We start from the raw sequence: 19,327 nt of genomic DNA on the forward strand, positions 1-19,327 counted from the left end.
ATTGACTATGAAAATGATTAATTAACCCTTGCAAACTTAAGCATATTCTCATTACATTTACTCATGAAAACGTCCTTTAGGCCTATACATTTTCAAATTTAAGAAAATGTGAATTTTCAAGCTTGACCCTCGGTTTCCCTGCAGCTGCCATCTCCATCTCTAGTTACAAACTAACTTTGCAACAAGCACGTTGATCAGTTTATATAAGACGTGTACAGTAATTGTGTAGAAAGCAATGACAATGTGACTGCAATTTAGTCGGTTCATAGCCTAATGTTAGCTTTTCACTTCTAGTGAATTTATTTACGCCTCAAGAATCACAAAAGTGGTGTATCTTGCTGCACAAAACATGTAAATAGCACAAGTATTTCTGGCAATAGACCAAAATCCAGTTGAAAAATCTCATAGGCTTCTTGTGGATGGAACCAGAGCTAACTTCTGGGTTAGCCTACAGAAAGACAGCAAATAGTTAGCTAACTCAGGCTAGACTCATTGCCAGGGCAATGGTATGGCTTTGTGGCAGGACACATATAGCCAAGGTGTTGTGCGTCTCAATGAAACGACAAAGTGTATCAAGTAGTTACAGTTAGCACAAATCTTTTATAGTACTATACGTTAAAGCGAACACTTTTGTATAGCCTGCTGTGTAACTTCTGATGTGACGTGATTATGACTTTGACATAACTAGTAAATACAGCTGTCAGATAAATGTAGTGGATTAAAAGGTTTGTAATGTAGCAGAAGTCGTAGAAAGCAGCTTAAAATGTAAAATACTCAAGCAAACTGCAAGGGTCACAACAACAACTGCACCTAAGTTTGTGCATAAAGAAAGTAAATGTGTTAAGTAACTTCCCATCATTGCTTAATAGCAGTTATGTTCATATTCAGGTCCCGACACGTTCATACCTGTTCATCCAGCTGCTTGTGTGTTTGTGGTCTGAACTGTTGATCACCTGTGACATAATAAAGAGGAGAAAGTGCCCGCCTCAAGCTCCAGACCGGGAACACCCAAACATTACTAAGCCCGCCCCCTCGCGACTCCTCATTGGCCAGTGCGGAACGTAAATAAAAATCCCCGCCCTCCCATTGGCCGCAGCTCTCTTCTCCCCGCCGTCGCCCCGCCCTTTCTCTTAACGGCAACATGATAGCAGGTTCGGACAGATAGAAGCGGAGCAGCATCGTAGCATCGGACGTTGAGCTCCAACACAAGAGCCCGACAGCCTCAGCAATAATGAAGTTCGTGAGGTTTATTATGAAAAACGCCGCCTTGGCCAGTGTGCCAAAACACATCGAACATTTTTCCAAATTCTCTCCTTCACCGCTCTCCATGAAGCAATTTCTGGATTTCGGTGAGTATCGATCCACCCTTACATGGGTCACTGTCGATGTAACAAACAAGCTAGGTGTGTGGAAAGCTAATGTTCGAGCTCTGTAAACCCGCTGACAGATGTTAGAGACAGTATGTCCAGTGCGTGTTAGTAAGCCTGACCACCATCTGCTCTGTGGAGGCTGTGGCTGGAGGGTTTGCCTGGAGTAGCACGGTGCTCATAATGCAGAGTGTTGCGTCAGATCTGTGGATCCAGCTCAGGCTGCACTGTTTGGGCCCAGTGAAGGACTCACTGCACTGAATCACCTCTGCTAACAGTCACTAATAAACTACAACCAGCCTGCAAATCAAATGTGATGCAAATTCTGCAGAGGAAGTCTGTATAACATTCAATCACACAAGTATTTGCTTGAAGGAAATGAGCATTATGCTTATAACAATGCAAATATCCAGTTTACAATAATGATTGTTACTGTTAAGGCTCAAGCCATTGGTTATTGTCTTAATCTGATGATTAATTATTCAGTTGTTTTGTTGCCAGTAAATACTAAAAATAACCACATTTTCAGATCTGCAAAGTCTTAAAACAGCTTGTTTAGTCCAACCAATAGCCTAAAACTAAGCAGGACTACAACTAATAATCATTTTCATCGACTGATATCAGTTTCAGATAGTTTTCAAGATCAAATAATTAGTTAAACTAATGACATGTCAGAAAATGTCAAAAAACACCCATCTAACTGTGATCATTTTATTCATTAGTTTCAGTTTTTTATCAACCAGTTGTTCGTTACATCTATAAAAAGTCAGACAATTTGGGAAAAAAAACACAAAAACAGTTTAAAACCCGAGTGTATATATTCAATTTGTTATTACAAAAGTCAACAAAAGGCAGAACATTTTCATAATTTCATATAAAATCTTTATAGAAGCCAGAAATCAGCAATTATTTTGCATGTTTTGCCTGAAATCATCTATCAAATTCACTTTCTATCAATCAACTTCATCTTTATCATTTGTCTCTGCGTTGATTCAGGTTCAATCAACGCCTGTGAGAAGACGTCCTTTGTCTTTCTGAGGCAGGAGCTGCCTGTAAGACTTTCAAACATTATGAAAGAAATTAACCTGTTGCCGGATAGACTGCTCACGACCCCGTCTGTGCAGATGGTGCAGAGCTGGTAAGTCGAACCTGGAGAATCATGATTAAAGTTACACATAAATAAGAGTAAAATGTGGCTGTGGTTTTGTTTTGATTCAACAGAAACATCCCAGAACAAACTCTGTCTCTCGGCCTCAGTGAAGCCAAATCTGAAACTGTATTTCATCTCCTGTTAGCTGATCGTTAACAGCTGGTGGCTTGTTTACTTCCAGCAGGACACTGTGATGATGTCACAGTCCCAATTACAAAAGCAGCCTTTGACCAAGTTGTAGTCCTTCCAACTAGCAGTGTGCAGGAGGGGGAGGCTCTCAGCTCTGAACTTTACCCTACTTTCAGGCCACGTGTCACGTGACTGTGTTTTCAGTAGGGTCTGCTTTTCTTTCCTGTTGTGAAAGAGACACCGTGACCTAAATATCCTGGGAAATGAAGAACTTTCTTTCACTAGTAAAACTCTTGAACTCTGGCCTGTTTGTCTTGCATTGTACAACATCTTTAAAAACATAACATAAACATCATTTATGTATGTGAATATCTTTTTATTTGTGATTTTTTCAGGTACATCCAGAGTTTAATGGAGATCCTTGACTTCCTAGACAAGAACCCCGACGATTACAAAGTCCTGGGAGAGTAAGTCCAACTTTTCCCAGACAGGCTCACATTCACTGTTCCTCAAGGCTTTGTTGTGAAGAGACCAAACTATTCAGTGACGCAACACTTTCTCGCTCATATGTTTAAGCCTGAGGGTGTTTTAGTCTGTGTGTTTATGTCAGGTATTTGGAAAAGGGAGCCTGGGATTATCTTTTACTATAGTGATGCTAATATTCTGCATATAGTAATAGTATATTGTATTTATAAGCATTAAAGGACACTAAATATCCTTCCTCCGCAGGTTTGTTGACGCCCTGGTCACAATCAGAAACAGGCACAACGATGTCGTGCCGACTATGGCCCAGGGTATCATAGAATACAAAGAGGCTTTCCCCCAGGACCCGGTAACCAACCAGAATATCCAGTACTTTTTGGACCGCTTCTACTTGAGCCGCATCTCTATCCGTATGCTCATCAACCAGCACAGTGAGTAACAACAAGTGTTTAATATCCATACCAGTGGAGTTTTATGTGCAACACTCAGCTTTTCTGTCCCTCTGCTGACATTTGATGTGCACAGTATGGACCACAAACATCCACAGGTTAAGATTTCACATCTAGAATAGACACTGGGCCTAAATGTAGTATGTTTATTTTCTCTCTGCATTGTGTCTGAGTTGGGTTTTGTCATCTCGGGCTGCTCGCTGTCACTTGCTTGACACCCAGAGGGATGAGGAAGTGTCAGTCTATCAGGACAGAATCCTTCAAAACACGTCGCCCCGCAAACTTTTATTGTCAAATCCCTCGCAGATTTTCTATGTGGGATGTCTTTTTCAAGCCTGGGGAACGAGTTACAATCAAGACAGGCATCTCATTAAAAAAAAAAAAGAAGAAGATACTTAATCATGCAGCACATTACAAAATTAGTGGGGGATGCTGACAGAACATTTTTCCTAAATGTTGTGCTGTAAAAAAAAAAAAAAAAAAAAAAATTCTATGATGATATTCTACTGTTCAGAGTGCGTTTGTTATTATGAGTTTTCAGAGGTATCATCAGTCACACGGAGCTTTATATTGATTTCAAAACTATCGTTGCATGCAGGGAAAACCATTTTGGCTTTAATGAATTTTTAGGAAAACCTAATTTATCTTTTTTCGTTTTTTTCCCCTGTTCTTTCTTAAACGCGTGTAAACGTATCTTAACATACTATAGGGAACTCTGAACTGCTTCTGGAACACGATTTAATGCCGATGCCTCTATATGACCTATATAAGCAAACTAGACCATCGGCAGGAAGATCTCCTATTTCTGTGTAATAATTATAATTATTCTTATTGCTTGCCTCCGGGTTGGATAAGTCATGACATTGAAATGTTTTTTTTATTGTGGAGTGCGGAGGATGATTGCATTTATTAACCTTTACATAACCACAAATATTGCCGTGCATGTTGCTAACAGCAACAGGAAAAATGGTATTAAAAATAGGATTCCTCTGCAAATGCTAGCCACGTCAAGATGCTAATGGTTGTTATACCACTGCTGACCACATGGGCCGCCACTGTCAACTACAAAAAAGTTCCTTGAAGCTGCTTTAAGAATTTCTTGTTCTATTACTCAGCCTGTATATTAAACTTTCAGTCATGTTTACTTATTCTGAGATATTTACTTATTCAGATATTAATTTAGCTTATTTTAGATTGTATTTTAGTTTGCAATAGAAGGACAACTTTGGCTTATTTTGTTATGTTTTTGTAGAAAAGCTCTTATGTAATCTTCAAGGTATCGGGGGAAAAGAGTATCCTCTTGGTGTCAGTGCCAAAGCTGGCAGAAATTTTACTGAACTTGATCTGCTGATGGTCCAGTTAGTACAGATGACTCACAGCTTTCTGTTCTTCCTAATTTGATGTTCTTTTTGTTCACTGCAGCTCTTATTTTTGATGGTTCTGCCAACCCTGTTCACCCGAACACCATCGGGAGCATTGACCCTCACTGTCAAGTCGGAGATGTCGTCCAAGGTGAATATGAATCATGTCTGAAGTTAAACGGGTCAGATGAACCGCGTTAAATCTAACGTGACTTCTAATTGGACCGATAATTTCATTCTTTTTGTATCGTACTAATTTCTGACCCTCGTCTCTTGGTCCAGATGCCTTCCACAGCGCCAAGATGCTGTGCGACCAGTACTATCTCCGCTCCCCTGATCTGATACTGCAGGAGATGAGCAGTAAGTTTACATAAATTTAATCTTGTTAAATACCCAGCTTTACTCTGGCAAAGGGCAAATGTGATGCTCATGTAATGTGTCGCGGCCTGTGCAAGAGATTTAGATACAGAACAAAATCAAGCCAAGCCCTCTAAATACAGTATGAGTGTCAGCATGTAAAACATTCAGCCAGATGGACCTGAGGGGCCTCTAATTATAGCACTGGAGTGTGGCTAAGTGGGTCCGGCTGGCTGCATCAGGCAATATTGACACACAGACCTTCTCCTCTCCATCCTCTTCAACCTTAAAACCAGAGCAGAGCAGAATAATTGCCATTGATGGAAAACACGCACGAGTGGTGAGGATGATGAATTTTAAATGAAGTGGACAGAATTCAGACACTTTGTTTTTCACCCCCCTCCTGCAGATAAGAAGAAGAACCTTCCAGTGAGCATCGTATACGTGCCCTCTCACCTCTATCACATGCTGTTTGAGCTCTTTAAGGTACGACACGTCCTGCAGTTTTTAATTATACTAAGGTAAAAATGATATAATTCTAAAAAGAACTGCTTGAAAATTAGTCTCATCATGAAATATTTTCCCTTTTTTGTAGAACGCTATGAGAGCAACTATCGAGACCCATGAGAACAGCAACAACCTTCCACCCATTCAAGTCATGGTTTCTCTCGGAGGCGAGGACATGTCAATCAAGGTGGGTTGCAAATTGCAGCTCCATGAAATGCCTATTTTAGAATATGGAAATTGCACAGAGGGGACTCCGTGGTTGTTAGTGAGTCAGTCCAGCCTACAGCTTCTTTGGTGCTGACTTTTTTCGCATGTTTCTGTCTGTGTTTGTGAAAGTTTCTCTCAGGAGTTTTCTCCCATAATGTTCACATGGTTTAATTAGAGCTTCAGATCGCCGGTGTGAGTAGGAGTGAACAGGAACGTGGGTGTCTTTTCATGTTTGTTCGCTCCGTGAGAACCAGCACATGTGTAACAAGTTCAATGAAGCCTGCGAAGATTAAATTATCTCACAAAGTTAGCCTCTCGCATTGTTGCTGTTGCACAAGTTCAGACCAGTTTAGTGTTAGATAAATCAATCACATGCCCCTATTGCACACCTTTGTTTGGTTTTTATTAGTGCAGCAGTTAATGTAACAAGACAAATATGCATACATAAACAAGGTGAGACTTATGAGGAGCTAAAACAAACGTCAGTACAGCACACCTTTTGTTTTTTAAAGATAAGAGCAGCACCCGAATCCTCCTCTTAATGGTCGTGTTATGTAACAACCTTACCCTCAATTAAACACAGTGCCTACTGGCAACAGCAGCTACTAAGCTCTGATCAGATTATCTACATTGGCTGCGTGCCTCCCTAAACCTTGTCTTAATGCTCACTTGCTACTGGGACATGTTACTAACAATAAAATCTCTTAGTATGATCTGATTTATCAAACTGCTAATAGTGAAGTTAAGCACTTAAAGCTGTGAGAAACAAGGTTTTTATATCAACAATGGATTTAATTTGGAGGTAATTATCACCAGACCCTTCAGTTCTTCTTAGTTTAGCCCCTTTTACTGTCTTTTAGCTCATTGTTTTGGTTTAACAGCCTTCAACTTAACTGCTTTGGTTCACTTTCAACTCCAGTTCCAGCAGCAGGCAGCTGTTATCAGCAGAAAAGAGTAACGATAAGAAAATAAAAGTAAATACATATACACACATGTTTGTATATACTGAGTACTGTGGCTCAGATGTACATTACCTTGACAATATGCAGAGTAAACAAACTGGAGGCCACTTAGCTTCTATTGTTACACTGAAGCCAAGCGTTCACGACAGACGGGCACCTGTGTGCCTGTGTCACCTCGGCCTTTTTGTGGCTCAGCGTTGTTCAAGGACCTCACGCATCCACTCTCTCCTGTCTGCAGGTGAGTGACAAGGGCGGCGGCGTTCCCTTTCGGAGGATCGAGAACCTTTTCAGCTACATGTACTCCACCGCACCTGCTCCACAGATCGGAGAGCACACACGGCCTCCACTGGTAAGTAGAGAAATTGGCGACGCGATCCACAGAAACTACATTATTAACTAATTTTCACTCCTACGTACATAGAAAAACGAATAAAGTTGTTTTTTTTGCAGGCGTAGGGATGCTGCTAATTGCACCATATGTCATTAAGATGCTTTAATGTGTAGCCTTCAAACAGCCAAATGCTCATTTAGCCTTTTAGTTGGACTCTCATTCCTATTTAAAGATTGAAATCCTGGCACTGTTTTTCTGTGAAATAATATGAGTGACCTACAATACATAATGCAAACTTGACAAAAGAGTTGCGGCGTGCAGTTTGACAGGGAACAAAGCCTTCTTAAACCCTTGATCCCCTCCGTCTCTGCAGGCTGGCTTCGGCTACGGTCTGCCCATCTCTCGTCTCTACGCCAAGTACTTCCAGGGGGACCTGCAGCTCTACTCCATGGAGGGCCACGGCACAGACGCCGTCATCTACTTGAAGGTGAGCCAGGCGCGGTGATCATGCATGAAACTGTGACAAGAAGCCAAGAGTTTGAAAGCCGGCGGCGCATAAACAGAGGAATAAAACTGCAGAACAAACTCTGCAGACCTGTGGAGCCGGCACAGGTATGGTATGACAATTACATCTCTTCGTCTTGTCCCTCCAGGCGCTGTCCACAGACTCCATCGAGAGGCTGCCGGTGTACAACACGACCGCCCTGAAGAACTACAAAGTGAGCCAAGAGGCCGACGACTGGTGCATACCCAGCAAAGAGCCCCTAGATCTGAGCAACTATAAGGTGGCCAAGTGAAAATGTCCTCCAGGCCTGGCGCTGAAGTGCCCCACATACCACGACGCCTTCAGCATTTCTGTCTCCCATATTCCCATGTTGTCATCTGTCAAGGCAGATGTGGGCGCCGAACCTTTTCTCTTTCTGGGAGGGTCATCTCCAGACTGAAGCAGACAAAAGTGTCCTCTCATATTTCAGCCTGGCGTTAGCAGTAGTGTGTTCATGTTGTTTTCAGTACCCTGTTGTCTTTCTTCATAAGAAAAATAGAAAACTAACAGAGACTACTTGTCGGACAGACATTTCCAGTGTTGTATCAAGAGGGAGTGTAAGTGCAGGAAGTAACAGAGGCCGCACTAAGCATGTTAAGGGTGTTGTGTTGTGACTAAAACAAAAAAGTGGGAACATGAGTGGAAAGAAACCGATTTGGGTCGAAATATTTAAGTTTAAGATGCTAGACATGTAACAGCAGATGTGTGAGGAGCGACATAATTCAGTTGGAAACAGGAGGAGCCTGTTGTTGAACAACTGAAAGAGGACCAGATCCTTTATTTTCTGTAGAAAATGTCACCCAAGCCTTACCGTAGCAACTTCACCCAAAGGCTCATGTCATTGAAAAATACTTGAACTATTTAAAAAAAAAAATCAAGTTGCACCTTTCATTTAATCGTTAAAGTACTGTAACACTGATCGGAACAAAGGTTTTTGACTTTCAAGTTGAGTGTGTTTGTGCATGGATATTTGTTATTTCAGCCTTTTTAAAGTTTTAAAGTGCAGTATTGGCACTTGACTGATAAGATATGTTATTATCTTAGCGTCAGTTTTTCTGGACTGGGCTGAATGTACTTCTCTGTCTTCAGTGCATTAATTTGCATTAAATCACAGAGAGTAAACTTACAGCAAGGACAGCGCTTTAAGGCCCCGAGTCCTCCCTGACGTTTCACAGCCTGCTACCGCGGCATTAGTCATGCTTGTTCGGAGGTTTAATGCTTTTTAGCTCAGTACAATGGAGGCTAGTGTTATTAAACCCCAGAGGGCAACGCATGTCATGTTTGAGTTCTTCTACCAGTCTGTGATCCAGTAATTCAAGGCCGGATGGTGTATTAGACAGTGCCGTGTATGGAAAAAAAGATGTCCTGGGTCCATATGTGTTGAAATACAGTTTTCTTTTTGTATTAAACTTATCTTAATCATACACTATGTGAAAGGTTATTTTTATAGAGACACTTTTTTTGTGACGAAATGATTGTAAATACTGTAAATACAATCGAGATAATAAAAAGAAAAGACTTCAGTACAAAACGCTTCTGTTGTGTTGATTTATCCTGCATGCTGTGTGTCTCAGTAAATTACAGTTGATTAGGTGTATAGAGGTGATTGATTATATCACTCAGTTTTCTTCAAAGGAACAGTTCACCAAGTCATTATCTATTCACCGTCTTTCAGATTGAAATGTGGGTGAATTTTTTTGTAATCCACAAAACAATTCTGAATCTTCACAGTAAGACAGAGTTGCAGATGTGTCTGAGTAGCTGAAGTAGATGGAGACTAAAAAAAAAAACATAAAAATAAAATTCAAGTCTCGTAGTTCAGGTCTCTGGAAGTCAAAGATCTCTAATTGACTTGAAAAGATGTAGCCAGTTAGCCACTAAGCTAAAGCTGTTAGCACACACCCCGTATGAAGTAGATGCTAAAGTTCAAATATATAAAAAGACAACAGCTTTTGAAATCAGTTTGGGATCGTGGGGCCTTCATGAACTTGGATTACTCCAGATGAGTTACAGACAGCCATTTTGTGCCATTTCTAAAAAAGTCCCCATCCATGTCAGCTGTTTATCAAAATGCTGCAGCTCTGGTTTGGCTGTTTTTACCGACTACGAAACATCTCCTGACTTTCCTTCGACATCGGCTTTGAGTAGATGACTGGACTTTCATTTTTGAGTGAACTGTTCCTTTAAGTTGCACAGAGACAAAAAAGCTGAGTGACGGAAAGGATTTCTGACTCGGTGTCACCGGATCTATTCTGAAGCTGGTGATGAGATCAAGCTCAGCGACCGTACCCTGCAGCCGCTCAACCTCCAGACCCCTCAGGCACAAAATAAAACTAAAAGCCACGTGTCAGTAGAAGTCACCACTCAGCTGATGTTCCCTCTGCCTGCGGGTACACAGTGTTACGCTGCAATTATACCGGCAAATGACAAGGTAGATAAGACGTGTGCCTCTTGCCTCCTTTGGCCCAGAGCCCAATAAGACAGAGGTCAGCAGGGGAAGAGAAATGTCGTGGCCGTTGTGGTTTGTTCGAGAATGAAGGGCATGTGAAACTCATGCAGCTAAAGGCTAAAAGCCTGAAGGGAGCTCTAAGAATAGACGGCTTCTTTTGTGTCACATATTTTACAGTATATAAAAGGAGAGCGAGGCAGCACACAGTTCACATCAGTAACATTAGGTGGTGAAAAGTAATGTTTAAAAGATACTTGTGCCTGATTCCTTATGCTGCGTTTCATTCAAAAACATGGTTAACAAGATCCAAAATATGAAAAAGGGCATGTTTCTCTGACACGATCTTACTTTTATTGTGTAGTTTTACATTTTAAGATCCATAAAAACTACATAAATGCATTAATAATGAACTAAAAAGATCAGCTAAAGACTTGAGACCTCAATTATATTATTTATTTCATAGTGCAGGTGCTATATTTGTCTGGCACGTTTCTCTCCGGGGATGTTGAATGAGCGATCCTGCCGGGTGGCAGATGTCATGTGTGTCTCCTTTTACAGGCGCTCTCAAGTTCACATGTGCCGGCAGGGTTAACATCCAAATACGGCCATAGAACCAGGATGTTTACCTCCCCGCCTGGCCGCCACAGCTACAGCGAGGAGTGGAAAGAATCCGACGGTGCCCCTTCTCCCTATCTCGTACAAACAACGGGCTGATAAACTCTCCATGGCAACAAGAACAACTGCCGCAGTGCAAAAAAAAAAACAAAAAAACATCATGTCCAATATCTGCATGTTTGTGTGTGCTTTACTCCTGACATCTCTTGTATAATCCACAAAGTGTGCAACATGTACAAAAGAAGATGGAGTAAAATAATTAGATGTTACATAATTCAGTGAGATATTACAGATGCTTGTACCCCACAGGAATTTCCCTGCAGGTAGCTGTGTGAGAAGAGATTGACAAGGAGCTTAACTAATTAAAAGGAAATACAAATTATCATTTGACTGAAAGAGACATCAACACATTGATTCAGCTGTAATGATTAAACACAAGGTTCTGTGATTGGAAGTGAGCAAGCTAGCAGATGTTTTTTAGGAGGGTTAGCTAAATGTAATGAATATGCTAACGGTTGAAATGGCTAGCTCAAAGAAATGTTGGCCAAAAGTTAGCTCTAAATGGTTATATATTTAGCTTAAAGTAAATAATAGTTGAGATAGTTCAATAAAACTAACAGTTAACATATAATGGATTAATAGCTAGCCTTTAGCTAGCTAAAAGTAGAATAGCCTATACAGTTTAAAGTTAGTTGTATTGTCAACCAATTTAATGTCACATTTCTTTTGGCTAACAATTTACTTAACAGGCCTAAATAAGCTAGCTTAAATTTATCTTACCATTTATCCATTAGATCTGGTTAACTATTTCAAATATTTAGGCTACTTTGTTATCCCGATTTTAGCTAATTCAATAACCAAGTAATCATTATACAGGACGCCTAAAAGTAATACCTTTTGTAGGCCTGACTGAACAGCTGAATTAGCTTAAATTAGCTTATGGATAAGAAAGTAGTATAATATAATGTTTTCAACAGTTAGCTAAAAGTAGCTAAAGGGTATGTTGTATGGATAGATAATAATATAACAGATAGTTGATGAGAATGGTCCAATATTTCATGATAAATCATGCATAACCAAAATGAATAGGCCTATACATGTTTGAATTAGCATTGTTAGCTAAAAGTAACGGATAGGTCGTTGAACTAGAGTTCCTCATTGTGCTGATATGAAGAGGTAAGTTACACATAAACTCCTACATGATAATATCTTTGTGAGATTTGAAAAGTCCAGTCAGTCATATTTGATATGACTTGATTTATTATCCTGTTCATGCCCTTTATGTTGTGTACTGTTGCTGGTCAAGGTACACGTCTGATATACTATCCTATCATCACAGATACTACTGGTATCTACAGCGAAAACCATGTTGTTGTTGTCCGCGTGTGAAGTGATTCATGCAGCTGAGACTGGAATCAGTAGATAAACGGTTGAAATAGGCAGCCAAAAGCCAAATAATCATCCGAAAATCAATCAGGAAATAGTCGTGGTCACGTAGGTTACTTTGGGAGAACGGTTGAAAAGAATACATGCGGGCCTTCACTCCCTGCTCGGTCCAATCCCTCAGTGACCTGTGGCCTGGTGCCCTTGATACTGATAGTGAGCATCACAACACAACAACTGCCAACATCGTGGCCGACGTGTGTGAACGAGGCATGTCAGTGTAGCAGCTGCCAACAGAGACCGGGCTGCCAAGTAGCCTGTTTTCATGGAGAGTTGATTACCAGGTTGGACTGTCAGAGTGCTCTGGTTCATGTGTCACTGGAGTGTGTTTTACTTTCTCTTCCATGTGCTGCAGCGTCTGGATTGAAGCATGTGATGTGCTGGTGCAATCTTCCTGCACTCCAGTTTCTGTCCGTCTCTCTGTTGTGAAAACCACACTGAAGAACCAAAGGATAAATGAAACTGTTGGTCTGTTTGTTAGAATAAATCCGCTCTTGTAGTGGGAAAATCAAAAACTTTCATCACGATACAATATATATTATATATCGATTCTTCTGACAACGATAAGATACTTGCCGATATTACAAAGTCTGCCGCCATAGAATTGCGATTCAATTCGATAGAGAGGCCTGCGATCAACATAGGATGACGTCATCTGCCCATTTATATCACAAAAAGCAGCTAAAATAAGATTTGACAGTTTTATTTCTGAACACTTCACAGTTCAACGGTTCCAGACATTTAAATGGAAAATATCTATTCCTTTTAATAAAAAGAAAGCTCTGTTTGCATGATTTGTGCCCCCCAAAGCCCGCGACACTGACTAACTACGCCACACGATGTCGACATTTTCTTTCTTTCTAGCTTGCTTCTTTTTCGGGCGCGCAAAGAATCTTGGGATATGTGAGGATAGTAGCGGTGCATCCTCCAAAAAGAGAGAAAAGAAGGCCACATTTGTGGGCTGCATTTTGAGGAGCCTTCAAATTGGGACAGCCTTCACACCACAGACATGCCATGGGAATTTCAAAATAAAGGCGTATCTTAACAACGGTGGTGATGCTATTGGAATGTTAGTCACTGAATCGATATATCAATCCGGATCAATGTATCGTTACACCCCTAATCTTAAGCTTGTGTTTCCTGTTTTTATAACCACAAAATATGGATGACATGACGCGACGCCTTCATTCACACAACACAAACCTTCACAATAAGTGTCCACTTCCTGTTGAATATGACAAGTTAGGCTACAGAAGCCGCACGTGATCATCGCAACCATCTATGAGTCAAACTAAACAGGAATTTACAGCAGTTATTCAACTATAATTTCTCAAAATTGCAATAAAATAAACTTCTTCTCTTACTCTTTGTACTGTGTAGTTGTCGTTTAAACTCTCTAAAGATTGAATTTGCTTTACATAATTGTGGCCACGTGAGTAAGAACAGAGAGAAAATAAAGGCAATTCAATAATTTTCTCCTTGCTGCAGCTCTTTTCTCAGATTCTGATATCACAGAGGAGCTCATTAAAACAAAAAACATTCTCACCCATTATTTATTAAGCCGTTTTAATGTTTTGGATAATATATTTTGTTAAGTAGCCTTCACATGGATGCTCGTTTGACAGTTTTCACACTTCCATCCGTGGCCAGTGTGGAGTGGCTGCACCCTCGCCGCTCTCTGCTGACCACACGGGCTGAAAAACTGCCAACGCCAAACAAAAATCATGTCTACACTTGCAACTAGTCTGTGAAAAGTAACACTTAAAACTGAGTGGGAACGATGCTGTTAAACTGAAGTCTGTCGTTTCCTCTTTATTCATGTTTCACTGCGTCATGAGTATATAAGGTGATACTCGGACAGAGGTGGAGTTCCTCATCATGCTGATCTGAAGAGGTAAGAGTGACGTTTAGAACATATTCTTGTTATTTTCAGTCAAATATACACATATCTCTTAATAGAAGCTATTTAAGAAGGCTGATCAGATCTAAATTGTACTATTATCACACAATTAGTAAATGAGAAACCATATAACTGTCATCTTTTTACATAACAATTGTGCAACTGTTGTCCCCAGATGGCTGTCTTAGCCGTGGCAGTGTTCGCAGCGTTGTCATCCTGTGCAGTTGGCTGCTCGGGGAGCACAAATTCTGTGAGTATGAGCTTTGTTCGTGGATAATACCAGGCTAGGAGGCAGATGGAGCGTAAAAAGTAAAAAAATAAAAATAAAAATACAAAAAATAAAAAAAATCATTCATTATGCAACTGAAGTTTCCCCAGATGTTGCTGAGCACAGACTGAACCATGCTGAGCTTCTGTCACGCTGAACTTCTTGTAAAAGAGAACAGAACATGAGCTTAAAAACCATTTACTGGCAAAGTTGTGTGATAAACTTTGAAACATATTTTATTCCATTTTTCTCTCTTTCTTTCTTTTTTTTTTCCCCCCACAGACTGAGCTGAAGTTGTGGAGGATGGAAGATCAACCTCTGGCTGTGCGACTAGCTGCCGTGATCAAGGTGTTGTGACACACCTGTGACCCGACGAGCTGAATGATTGATGAGACAATTTGAAAGAAAGGCAGCAATAGTACAGTATAAGAAGATTGTCACAATTTTTTACTTAAAGGTCCAATATGTAGGATTTCAAAGGATGTTTTCAGTGGTTTATAATCACCTGAAAAGTTTATAAAGTAGGCCAGAATGGACAAATTAAGCACTGAATCCAGAGAGGGGCATGAGGACGGGATGAGATGCCACTAAATCCTACATGCTTGACCTGACTTTGTAAAATTACACAAGTACTGGTGTCAAAATATATACTACATGCTGTCAGGTAGCTTTATATATGATAATGCAGGTCATTTTTGTTGATAATTTGAGTTTAGTGGCGTAAAAAGTACAATATTTGCCTCTAAAATGTTGTGGAGTGGAAATATGAAGTAGCAGATGATGAAAATACTCAAGTGAAGTACAAGTACAACAAGTTCCCTGCCATTTTCAAAAGATTCTTATCAAACATTCTCTATTTCTGTTCTCTATTCTCTAAAATGTGAAGATATGAAGCTTTTCTTATTCTTGCATCTCTGGAACCTTTATGTTTTTTTGTTACGTTTGATGGACAACAGACAAACGCTGAAAGACATAAACTGAACTATTCTCTTATATGAGATAAATCAACATTTAAAAATAAATGTTAGTTGCATAAATATCTGTATCATTACATGCTGAATCATTTTGTTTAATGTCATGTCAGTTTGTCACACTCCTAACACATCTGTAGTCCAAATATTTGGCAAATAAGAGCATAACAGGTCCCCCGAGTACAACCCCACCCAGCAAAGAAATTTTTGACTCACCACCAAGAAAATTCATTTATTCCTTTGAGCTTTTAATCACTTAATACTTTCTTGTTGAATTTTTATCACCAGTTGTTATAATAATAATGTTGTTTTTACATTTTTGCCATGGATTATAAAATATTTGTATGGTCTTGCCCTAAAAAAAGAGCATATTAACGACATTTCAAATTATCCAGAAATGCAAATCCCCCTCTCCCTGACTGCTCTGGACTCGACTTTGAATTTGCACCGTCTGAATTCATCATTATCATGTTAATCCCCCAGTATAATGAATCCGCCAGAATTTGCTGTCTTTTTAAATGAGCTTCTCACACCTCAATCACGGCTAAAAATGCACACTCTGCTGTTCCGCAGGAGATGGAGAGCCTGAGGTGTGAACAAACAACACTTCAGCAGCAGCAGCAGCAGCAGCAGCAGCAGCAGCAGCAGAGCGCTCTGACTCAGGTAGCCTCTATTTAAAGTCCTTACAATCTGCCTGCATGCTGTACATCAACTCCTCAATGTGTCATTTTTACATCTTCATTCACAGACGCATAGATCGAGCCGTGAGGACGGAGCTCAGGAGGAAGTCGGTCAGTCAGTTAAAAAACACAAACATCTTTCTGCGGCTGAAACAGAATGATTTAGTCTGCGGTGCTCTGTCGAACTCATTTTTGAAAACTGGTGGAAAAATGTCTCCTGTCAAGCAGGAACACACGTCTTTACTTACGGTTCAAACGATGGTGAAGACGATCTGAGTCGCCCCGAGAGAGACTCGAGGAGGAGAGGCGACCCCTGCTTCCACTACACGGCCCTGGACCAGGCCTGGAGGGCCACCAACACCACCACCAAGTTCAAGATGTGTGACCGCGAAGTCAAATGGAAAGGTAGCCAGACCTTCTGCAAAAGATCTCTCTGACTTTAATGCTCATGACAGCGATGATTCCTCTTTATTCTATCCTCCACAGGCTGGTACCGCCTCTTCTACAATGGGAAGAGTATTCAGATGCCTGAGAGGTGCGTCCCCATCAACAAGTGTGGCACCCACTCCCCGCTGTGGCTGTCGGGGCCTCACCCGAAGAGAAGGCAGGGCATCGTCACCCGCAGTGTGTGCGGCCACTGGAAGAAGAAATGCTGCGCCTTCCGATCCAACCCCATCCAGGTCAAGAAGTGTCGCGGCAACTACTTCGTCTACAAGTTCACGCCTCCGTCGTCTTGTTACCTGGCTTACTGCGCAGGTACTGAACCGTGATAGTCCAAAATCTACATTTATATACTTGTGGACAGTTTTTTTTTTAATGTTAATTAACAAAATAAAAGAATATATTAAGAATTAGAATCGTGGAGTGGAGATCTGAAGGCCTTGTTCATCCCTGCTTCAGTCTTAACTAATCTTATATCTCGAAGTAGTTTTACATTTGTTTAAATCTAATAGAGTAAATAGTTTATTGAGAGACCTTGTGATATAGAAACCAGGACAGTACCTTTAAATATGCTTTAAAAAGTCCTTTAATGTTAAAATATACAATTAAGAACATTTTGCCATGTTGTTTTTATTCTTGTGGGACCTCCAGACTTCCCATCAGGCTTGTAGTTTTTCTGATCTGAGACAAATTGAAGACATTTTAGGAGATGTTTAATGTAGTTTAGTCGTTTTAATGCCTGTGGATGATTTTAAACTGCTGTACGTCTATTTCCCAGATATCAACACTCTTGTATGTGGGCGGTGCAGGAGAAACCAGTCCTGTGTGAGCACAGATAAGATTAACTGGAGGTGTAAGACAAGGAGACGTAAGTTATAATTTTTGTAGGAGAGTGTCCATCCTCTGTTCTCTTATATCATTTAAAGATGTTTGTTGGATGGAGTTCTGGATCCAGAGAGGGTTTAATGAAACATTTGTGATCATATTAAGCAACATAAAGGAGAAAAAAGAGTGTGTTTAAGTTTCTGCAGCCATTTTGTACTGTGATTCCTTTAAATACAAAGACCATTGCAAGAAAAAGACAATATATAATATAAAGATTGGCTAAAATTGGTGCTGGACTCTGAATCCTACATTTCCCTCTCAATAACCACAACAACAATAATATCAATAATGTCCCCTCTTTCTCTCAGGGTCTTCCAAAAAGGTCCACTTCTTTGCCTCTTACCCCGGCCAGCTCCTTGGCAAGGTGAACAGGATCAAGTACAGTAAGGTTCTGGTGAACGTGGGCCGAGCCTTCAACAGGAGGACCGGAGTGTTCAAAGCTCCTGTTAAAGGAGTCTACCAGTTCTTCTTCTCCACTCAGACGGCCAACTCGGGCCTGAAGACTGATCTGTGGCTGGTGGTCAACAACTACTGGGTCGCCGTCTCCCACACACACATCCCCCGCCGCTCCACCGCCGGCAGCCTGTCTACGTACATGACGTTCCTCCGCAGAGGAGCTAAAGTGTACGTCACCCACAACTGTGGCCGGTCCTGGGCCAGCGCCGCCGCAACCACCATCACGTTCGGAGGCTCGCTGCTTGTACAAATGAGATAAAGCTATCTATCTATCTATCTATCTATCTATCTATCTATCTATCTATCTATCTATCTATCTGTTGTTCTTTACATTATTCTTACATTTATACATCTTTTAGTTCCAAATGTATTTTATTTAAAGATTAAAAAACTCTTTTGTAAAATGTTTCCAAATAAAAGTATATCTAAGGAATAAAATGAGATTTTAATGTGCAAAATGTTGTTGATGATCAAAATATGAACTTGACTTGCAGGATGCACACATGTATTCATGTTTTGTATGTTTATTATATATAATATTAGATTTTTTTTTTTTTTATGTGTTTTACTCTTTGAGATGTAGAGTGTGTGAAGTTTTAGGTCCCCAGCTGCTACCAAGTAATGACAAACAGCAGTATTTAGTATGTGAGGGAAAAACACACAGGATTTTTTTTTTCTGTTAGAGGTGGAAACACAGAATTTACTGAAGAAACTGCCAAGACATGTGGCTGCACATGACAAAATCAAAATGTAAAACAAACAATAAAACGTTTTTGAGATATGACCATTTCTGTATCACACTGTGTTTAGTTGTTGGGGTTACTCATGTTATTATTAACAAAACACAAGAAAAATAAAAGTTCCTGTGATCCCTTGTGACTAATGACTGAATAAAAATGTTGAGAAAAAGCCTCAAACTCAAACCAAATTTCAAGGGATGGTCTAAATCCTTGCGTTTTATGGCACAAACACTGATATACCTCTGCAGGTTTAGTACCCTGTGACACCTACCTGCTATATTCCATCATGCACTTTCCTCTCTTTGGCACAAGATGGCGCACTAACACCAGTGTAACCCTGGCAGCAGTCTGTTCTTAGCTTTTCAAACCAGGAGGCCTCGTCAAAGATCAGAGACACTGATAAAGACCCGAGAGTCCAATAAAGGACGTTTCAAAGTCGGCAGGTTGACCTCTGCGCGCTGCTGTCTCTGCAGAATGACTCTCTGCGTATCAGTTCATTCACATCCCATTGAGAAAATTCTGACGAGCCCTCATTTTCCCTTTTATGGTAACAGAGGGCATCATAAAAGTTTGATTTTTTTTTTTCTTCTTCTTCTCTCTCTCTCGGGGTGTTTTACAACTCAGACGCGGCC

At 40.5% G+C, this 19,327-nt stretch overlaps 2 protein-coding genes and 1 long non-coding RNA gene across 6 annotated transcripts; 2 read left to right on the plus strand and 1 right to left on the minus strand.

Moving 5' to 3' along the window:
• Positions 1-1,140: 1,140 nt before the first annotated feature.
• On the plus strand, positions 1,141-9,378 carry pdk2a (pyruvate dehydrogenase kinase 2a). The gene is made up of 11 exons (XM_037080357.1): positions 1,141-1,349; positions 2,364-2,505; positions 3,042-3,113; positions 3,376-3,560; positions 5,001-5,090; positions 5,222-5,299; positions 5,706-5,782; positions 5,892-5,990; positions 7,211-7,321; positions 7,677-7,790; positions 7,957-9,378. The coding sequence occupies exons 1-11, from the start codon at positions 1,232-1,234 to the stop codon at positions 8,098-8,100; spliced, it is 1,230 nt and encodes a 409-aa protein (XP_036936252.1). The 5' UTR covers positions 1,141-1,231; the 3' UTR covers positions 8,101-9,378.
• A 1,356-nt stretch (positions 9,379-10,734) lies between these two features.
• Positions 10,735-11,801, minus strand: LOC119009281. The gene is made up of 2 exons (XR_005071679.1): positions 11,692-11,801; positions 10,735-11,036 (listed from the first exon to the last, which is right to left on the minus strand). It is a non-coding gene; the product is annotated as an uncharacterized LOC119009281 (long non-coding RNA).
• LOC119009279 lies at positions 11,134-18,954 on the plus strand. Of its 4 annotated transcripts, none has more exons than XM_037080359.1 (10): positions 11,134-12,087; positions 14,193-14,248; positions 14,430-14,504; positions 14,805-14,870; positions 16,067-16,156; positions 16,242-16,284; positions 16,399-16,578; positions 16,660-16,929; positions 17,393-17,482; positions 17,808-18,954. In XM_037080359.1, the coding sequence occupies exons 3-10, from the start codon at positions 14,430-14,432 to the stop codon at positions 18,212-18,214; spliced, it is 1,221 nt and encodes a 406-aa protein (XP_036936254.1). In that variant the 5' UTR covers positions 11,134-12,087; positions 14,193-14,248; the 3' UTR covers positions 18,215-18,954. The 4 variants fall into 4 exon arrangements, with proteins under 4 accessions (XP_036936254.1, XP_036936255.1, XP_036936253.1 ...); XM_037080360.1 differs by having other exon boundaries at positions 14,201-14,248; XM_037080358.1 differs by having other exon boundaries at positions 11,134-14,248.
• Positions 18,955-19,327: the final 373 nt, after the last annotated feature.

The sequence above is a fragment of the Acanthopagrus latus genome, chromosome 20, assembly GCF_904848185.1.
Source record: "Acanthopagrus latus isolate v.2019 chromosome 20, fAcaLat1.1, whole genome shotgun sequence".
Lineage (NCBI taxonomy): Eukaryota > Metazoa > Chordata > Actinopteri > Spariformes > Sparidae > Acanthopagrus > Acanthopagrus latus.